The sequence below is a fragment of the Rana temporaria genome, chromosome 5, assembly GCF_905171775.1.
Source record: "Rana temporaria chromosome 5, aRanTem1.1, whole genome shotgun sequence".
NCBI classification, from domain to species: Eukaryota; Metazoa; Chordata; class Amphibia; order Anura; family Ranidae; genus Rana; species Rana temporaria.
Window position 1 is genome coordinate 43,336,074 of NC_053493.1, and position 8,558 is coordinate 43,344,631.

At 43.2% G+C, this 8,558-nt stretch overlaps 1 protein-coding gene across 1 annotated transcript in view; it reads left to right on the forward strand.

Annotated features, from left to right (window-relative positions):
* Positions 1-4,650, forward strand: part of LOC120939983 (macrophage mannose receptor 1-like) — a 145,683-nt gene extending 141,033 nt beyond the window's left edge. Inside the window, exons 29-30 of the mRNA XM_040352475.1 lie at positions 946-978; positions 4,352-4,650. Of these exons, the coding sequence (XP_040208409.1) occupies positions 946-978; positions 4,352-4,593 (275 nt within the window). The 3' untranslated portion in view covers positions 4,594-4,650. The remainder of the gene's footprint in view (positions 1-945; positions 979-4,351) is intronic.
* Positions 4,651-8,558: the final 3,908 nt, after the last annotated feature.

Here is an 8,558-nt window from a genome sequence, read left to right on the forward strand (position 1 = left end):
GGTGCCATTTTGCTGACGTATAATTACATGCGGTGGTCGTTAAAGGAGTTCTCTGACCTAAAACTTTTAACCCCCGCTGTGCCCGGGCTGTAAAAAAATAGAAAATAAACTTTCACTTACCTGCCTACGATCCCCCGTTGTTCCGATATCGCCGTCCCGTTCTCCGGTCCCGGGCCCCTTCCGCTTCCTGTGTGTCGGTGACTCATAGTGCGCTCAGCCTATCAGCGGCCGCAGCAATGTCCCGTCGCGGCCACTGATAGGCTGAGCGCACTATGAGTCACCGACACACAGGAAGCGGAAGAGACCCGGACCGGAGAACGGGACGGCGATATCGGACCAACGGGGGATCGTAGGCAGGTAAGTGAAAGTTTATTTTCTATTTTTTTACAGCCCGGGCACAGCGGGGGTTAAAAGTTTTAGGTCAGAGAACTCCTTTAAGCGGTTAAAGGCACTCTATCAGCACAGGGTCAGAGAAATAAAATAGAAACTGTACACACACACAGAATTTCCGACGGACGTCCCGCAGCTGACCTGTGGAGCCGGTAAATCTGTTCCTGCTCCTTCCCTCACCGCTCCCATGCCCCTTGCCGTGCCCATGTAGGGCTTAAGTGGTTAAAATAAAATAAAACATTATATTAGCACTAATAACCTTGGTTATCATATGACAATAGTGCATGAATGTGGATTAACATACCCTTAGTTTTTTATGAATATTTGGTTTACAATGACATCTAAAAATATATATATTTTTTTTCAAATGTTTTTTATTGTATTTTTCAAAGATACACAATAAAGCGCAAATAAAAGTCATAACAATACAACAGTATTTTAGTCATACTTTGTGTTCAACAATGTGCCTGGGAAGGCCACAAACTATCATTTCACTTTTTATAACAAATATTACAAATATTTTACAAATATTTTTTTGTAATTTTATCTTTGCAGTTCCAGAGCCTACAGAAAACACAACCGTTGCAGGTACAGTGAAATGTATACTCACTCAGAATACTGAATCCACTTTAAGCTAAACTTGTGGATAAACAAATATTATCCAGATATAAGAGTCATGTGTCTTCTTCCTTGAATCTTGGAGTGATTTGTGTAGAGTATTTCCTCAGATCTGTGCAGTAATCCAGTGTGAAATTTTGCCTCTGTACAAGAGCTTCCTGTAATAAAGACCAGTCACTGCTGCTCTTTCCTTGAGCAGGGTGACTGGTCTTGTCTCCGCCCCCCTGTTATAGTTTTCTGTAAGCAGCCTTTAGTGGGTGGCACTTGCTTGGTCTTCCGCTCTGCACAGGCTATGTCCAGCACAGAGATTATATCGCTGCCATTTTTACAAGGTAATATCCGGCTGAGGAACAGCATTCGTGCAGACAAAGTGAATTTATAAAATGTGTGGCTACTGAGGGATATAATAAAAGGGGGGGTTTTGTGCCCAGAGTACAGCTTTTAAGCAAGCCTGTGCTTTGCACATTCAGTACAGGTTTTCTTTAACCCATATTATTCCTAGCAGCATATGCCCACCTTTTCTTCATTCCCAGATCAGAAGTGCCCAACTCCAGCTCTATAGGATTTCAGGACAGGCAGAGTCCGTTTCACTAAATATCATACACTTTGGCCCAGATTCACAAAATAGATACGACGGCGCATCTCCAGATACGCCGTCCTATCTCTGCCTAGCGCCGTCGTATCTATGCGACTGATTCATAGAATCAGTTACGCATAGATATTCATTAGATCCGACAGGCGTAAGTCTCTTACACCGTCGGATCTTAACTGCAATTTTTTTTGCCCGCTAGGTGGCGCTTCCGTCGATTTCCCAGTCGAGTATGCAAATTAGCTAGATACGCAAATTCCCGAACGTACGCGCGGCCGACGCAGTAAAGTTACGACATTTACGTTAGGCTTTTCCCGGCGTAAAGTTGCCCCTGGGTCTATGAGGCGCAGTCAATGTTAAGTATGGCCGTCGTTCCCGCGTCAGAAATTAAAAAAATTACGTCGTTTGCGTAAGTCGTCCGTGAATGGTGCTGGATGTAATTTCCACGTCAAAACCAATGACGTCCTTGCGACGTCATTTAGAGCAATGCACGCTGGGATATTTTAGGGACGGCGCATGCGCAGTTCGTTTGGCGTGGGGACGCGCTTCATTTAAATGATACACGCCCCCTACCCGCCGAATTTGAATTCCGCCGGGTGATTTAGGTTACGCCGCCGCAACTTTACAGCTTGTGAATAAAGCACTTGTCTAAAAAAATTTGCGGCGGCGTAACGTAACGTAAATCAGATACGTTACGCCCGTCCAAATTTACGCCCATCTACGTGAATCTGCCCCTATATTACCAAAAGTATTGGGACACCTGCCTTTACACGCACATGAACTTTAATGGCATCCCAGTCTTAGTCTGTAGGGTACAATATTGAGTTGGCCCACCCTTTGCAGCTATAACAGCTTCAACTCTTCTGGGAAGGTTGTCCACAAGGTTTAGGAGAGTGTCTATGGAAATGTTTGACCATTCTTCCAGAAGTGCAATTGTGAGGTCAGGCACTGATGTTGGACAAGAAGGCCTGTCTCGCAGTCTCCACTTGAATTCATCCCAAAGGTGTTCTATCGGGTTGAGGTCAGGGCTCTGTGCAGGCCAGTCTTGTTCCTCCACCCCAAACTCGCTCATCCATGTCTTTATAGACCTTGCTTTGTGCACTGGTCCAAATGATTTGATGGAGGGGGGGTAATGGTGTGGGGTTGTTTTTCAGGGGTTGGGCTTGGCCCCTTAGTTCCAGTGAAGGGAACTTTTAAGGCGTTCGCATATGAAGACATTTTGGATAACTTCATGCTTCCAACATTGTGGGAACAGTTTGCAAAATCCTTTTCCAACATGCCCCTGCACTTTCCCCAAAGCAGCTGGTCCTTGAGCCCACGATGCCCCAAAATTGTCTCCATTGTAGGGGTCCCAGAGCCCTACTTTGCCCAGGGGCCCATGATGCTATTAAGACGGCCCTGCTGGGAACATACAGCTCTAAACATTAGTAGCACTCAATATTATGGTAATATTGGAGCTTGGTGATATTATAAACACATCACCTCCTAATTATATAGAACAAAGAATACCCAGAGGGCAGAAAGATGGAGTTTTTAAGGTACAGAAAAATCGATCAACATCAAATTATAAAAAGAATTGAATTTTTTTATTACATAGACAATATAAAATTATTATAAAATATTCGGGCAAAAACAGCCCTGTGGTTACAATACAGAGGCAACCATTCTTTTTTACTGTAACCACAGGGCTGTTTTTGCCCAAATATTTTATCGTAATTTTATATTGTCTATGTAATAAAAAATATTCTATTTTTTGATAATTTGATTTTGATCAATTTTTCTGTACCTCAAAACTCCATCTTTCTGCCCTCTGGGTATTCTTTATTAGTAGCACTCGGTACAGAATCCAGCCCCACCTAGCCACAACAGCTTTCAGCCTCTCATAGACTTTTACAGGCTGCTGGCAGAGGGGCTGGATGATGTGCCGGTGCCCTCCACTCACATGAAAATGTCAGAATCTCCGTAACAAAGCCAAACATGTCCATGAGTTCTTATACAATCTGAATGCTAAACTGTTAAATTCCTATTATTTGTTAAAAGCCCTACCAACAAAGCAGGCAACACTAATATTGGTCAAGAGGTCATAGGAAGTTTTAAGGACTCCTAGTAAAGTATAACTTTTTTTCTGGAAAAGAAGTGTTGGAATCTCCATTACAATGGGGGGAGGGGAACTATTTCCCCCACTTTCTGTTGTATCACTGGGTTAGGCAACAGGGCAGTGGTTACCTAAGGTTTGGTCCAAATCTATGGTAAACTGTCACTTGATAGTAGGTGGCAGGCCCAATTGGCTGTGGTAGGGATACTGGTGTCATTATGGATCTACTTTGGCAACATGGCCATATTTTGTCAATGAAATCATCCAAATGTGGCCTGTGGCTGTATGTGGATAATGACATTGGCCACCATACCCGCCCTTTTGTTACACACAACTGCAGAGCAGGAATATCCCCAGCCACAGCTAATTGGGATAGTGGCCTCCTATCATGACAGCTTCTCCATGGGCTCAGTCCAAACTCTCTAACTGCAACATAGATAGCCAGAAAAAAAAAATGATTTTAAGTTGAACGTCTACGACCAATGTACCAATATTACCTGTGGTTTTGTGAAGGAGAACTCAACTTCATATCCTGATGTTCATTTCGTGAATGCAATATATTGGTTCCAAAATATAAAAACAACATGGTGCGAACTGGAATTGCTCTTTAACACCACTGTACTACTTTATAACATTTATTCATTTTTTTCTGCCTTCAGTTACAGAGAAGCAAACAAATGAACAGAACAAGCCAACACACGGTGTCGCTGGAGGCGTGGCTATACTTGTCATATTAGTCGTTGCCGGAACAGCCATTGCAGTCTGCTTGGTGTATAGGAAGAAGAACAATAGGGCCCCTCCCCCAGGCAACAGCTTTGACAACTCATTATACTTCAGCAGCACCTCTAATGCCGCAACCCAGGACACCAATATACTTGTCAATAACATGGAACAATTATAACACTATATTATCTACTGCCATGAACCTAAATAATAATTCTTGGATATGTTCTAATTATGAGAGTTTCATTCATCATTCAATGACTTACGGTAGAGCTGAACTCTATCTTTTGCCTTCCTTCAGTTCCATGGATATGGAATGAAGCCATTGGTAAAAAAAAAAAAAAAAATATTATTTTTAAAAAATTTTTTTTAGTGGGTACCAGTATGCTGAATCACGTGTTGTTTTATTTCTAAGGGAAATTCCTGGCATGACTTTCTCAAAATAGGATGAGTCCTCTCTTAAGACCAAAACAACGGTGCCATATTGGCAGGTCCTCAATTATTTATTTACTTACAGAGGATTCTACCATTTTTCATGGCACCTCAAACGTGACAAGCAAGGCACACAATTTTAGGCATGACACACATGGAAGAACATGCGACCAAAAAAACGCACAAAGTTCACAAAAATACTCAAGCTTCTTTGCTGCATTTGTTGCATGTAGAGCAGTCCATTGAAATGAATAGGCATGACAATGTGCAAAGAATGCACAAAAGCACAATATGCTACATAGAGTAAATGGGGGATCATTTAGCTTTGTACTGACAGTCGGGCTGAACTGGGGATTCGGTGGAGTCGCTATAGAAGTCTCAAAAAAACATAAGAATCCAGCACATCATTCCACCTACCTGGGGCTGTATCTTAAAATATTCAGGCTTGTTGACTTATCAAAATATCATGCCACCCTAGTTGCTTGTAGTCTCCACTTATGGCAGCAATTTAGAGACAGGAAAAGAGTTGTCATCTCAAAAAAAAATATTCAGCTGTAGGTTAAAAGAGATTGAAAACAATATTAAAAAACAGTAACGTGGTACAGATTGCAGAAGATTTACATTTTTGGGTTTAAATTTACTTTAATTATACATTTTTTTTTAAAATATACATTTTTGTACACTTTTAAATTAAGAAACTGTGAACATTTCCAGGTTGCACACTTGCACACAGTTTAAGTATAATTGTAAAGGTCTGTGAAGGTTCTCATTCATCCAGGTCATGGTAGTAGTTAGTCATTTTCAACTGGATTGGTTCCAGGGTTGCCAACCTCCCACAGCGTTTTTACTGACAAAACATGGAAAATGTACTGGCGGAGCACATTTTTTACTGGCAACCTGAGAAATTACAGAACTCCATTGAAAGCTAACACAGTGAATATTTAAACAGTATAAACATAATATGGAAACACTGACAATACCTATAACAAAGTAATTTGCTTGATTTACACTTAAAAAGTCAACACAGCATGAAATTATTAGCCCCTAATATTTACTGGCAGTTGAAAAAAAATCACTGATTTTTACAAACTGTCAGTAAATTTAGTGGCGGTTGGCAACCCTGATTGGTTCTATAATGTTGAAGATGTTTTACCATACATCTAAATTGCTTCCTCAGCTGAGGAAGTCACCTGGATGGTTAGCAGAATGTCTTCAAAAGCAAGTGAGTTTATCTAATCTAGGTACGAATTCAATAATTAGGGTACGTTCACACATGAGGCCAGAGAGACAGTAAAAGCAAACGGTTGTTTAAATGGCTATCCATCTAAACAAGAACATGCAGCTGGTCAGGGCTGTACACATTGCTGTGGCAAAAAATTCAACCTCAAGTGCTTCCCCCGAACGCAACCTTTTCAAGTTAATAGGGCTGCGGCAAAACCACCCTGGGCTGTGGCAGTTTGGTCTTTTAAGGGTTAAAACGGTTGGTGAGAAGGCAATGCCTCCCAACCACCTGTCAACTTCCCTAGAAGAAAAGGAGCCCATAACCCCCTCATACTGCCACACTGCAGAGGTATGAGCTTCTCGTTGCTTTATTCGGTAATGAGTCTTTTGGAGCAGCGGCGCTCAGTGCAGGCAAACTCACTGCATTTGTGACCTTCGTTAGGCATGTAATTAACTGAAAAGAGAAGTATGTTTTATTTTTTTAATTCATATGGTCCAATGTTGCATCTGTCCCCTGGTGCCTCTACACTGAAAACCAAGTGATCGAACACCGCCCATCACTCGGTTCTCACAGCTCCCCGAGCAGAGAGCTGGTGACTGTCAGTCACAGCTGTTTGCTCTGCCGCCTCCTTGCTCACTGGAATGCTGGGCTGTGGAGGGGACGGGAGCGGCCGGCTCAGGCTCCCAGCGGCTCGCTGAGAGCCTGAGCTGGGTGTTGGTCCAGAGATCTAGGAAGATCCCAACTCCATGATGGTCATGATGCAGAGCCTGGACCGACTGTGATGTCAGCAGAGAGCAGACTTCAGCCCCGCTCTCTGCTGAAAATGGGTCAAAGGAGTGCAAAATGATCTGCACTCCTGTGATCCATACAAGAAGTACAGCCAAACGAGCTTTGGCTGTACTTCTCCTTTAACATTGATACCCGCTGCAGATTGCAACTGCAGTACATTCTGATCCTGATAATAATGTTCTTTATTCTATAGAAACAGATGGAATAAGCTTATTTAAGTAAACTGTATATGTTATGTTATATTGACTCAATGCCTGATTTTATTTTATCGTAATTTACTCCAAAAAAACGTTCAGTTCAAAAACAAATATCTTGTTCATATTTTTTCACAAAATGGGCATTTTACTGTTCAAAGCCTTATTTTATCATGAGTTGTCAATTTTCTCATGTTCTGCTATCAGTGTCTCCAAAATCAAATTTTGCAGCTCTTAGGCCCCATACTCACGAGCAAACATGTCTGCTGAAACTGGCCCGCAGGCCAGTTTCAGCAGACATGTTTGCTCGTGTGTGGGCGCGAGCGGGCCGAATTCCAGCAAACATTTGCCCGCCGGGCCTTTTCCCAGCAGACAAATATTCCTGGACTTGTTTTAAAACAGTCCGCTGGAATTCTGCCCGCTCGGACATGTACGGTCGTCAGTACAGACCTACCGTACATGTCCAGGCGCCCGCCGTCCCTCGCATGCGTCGAATGACTTCGACGCATGCGTGGAAGCATTTTAAAGGCGGGCCGCCCACGTCGCCGCGTCATTGTCGCGGCGACACCGCGTCATCGACGCGGCGACACCGCGGACACGCCCCGCGTATTGTTTACGCGCGGACTTCTGTACGATGGTGTGTACAACCATCGTACAGAAGCCCTCTGGCAGACATGTATGGTGAAAACGGTCCGACGGACCGCTTTCACCATACATGTTTGGTCGTGAGTACCCGGCCTTAAGAAACACCTCACTGGAACTCACATGTATTGCCAACTGAAAGCTAAAGGTATTTCAGCAATAACTTTTATGAACTGAGCCTAATGTGGTATTTTATCCAGGAGGAGGTGGCAATGGATCACCAGTAGGCTCAAGTGAGATGAGATTTAGAAATTCAATAAAATATGGCCAACATATGTGACAGCACTGTCATATGGGAGTCTATAGGCACTCCAAAGTAAATGTCCCTTTAAGATATTCCTTAGCAATGAGCCATAAGCACAACAGTATATCCCAAATAGTGTGTTGATAGGCAAAAGGCCTAATAGATAACAGCAATTGTATTAGATGGAACATAAGCAGCAGATCTTCCTATGGCACTACAAGTGACACAATAGCTACTTATCTGTTTGCAGGCTTCAGTGTAGGAAGTAGGGATTCCGTGGTGTAAGGTGTTCAGCAAGGAAGGCCTCAAGGTTGTCCCCAGCGATAGCTCTCTGTTGCAGTAGATGTAACAGCACCAAAGTAGTAGTTGTTGCCTGGAGCGGTGTTGCAGCATGGGAAGCGATGCAGTCCAGGGATTACTGGTAGCTTTAGCTTGGTTGTAGCCTAGCCGGCTACAGCCGACAATAATAGAACAAAGTTTGTCTGTTCCCTAAATGCCTTAATAGGAAGTTACTCAGCTGCAGTGCACTAGCACTGATTCGACGAGAAGCGCCGATTATCGGCGCACTTTCGCGTTCCGCGCTGGAACGCACCACGGTGCCGGCAATGACGTCATCGTGC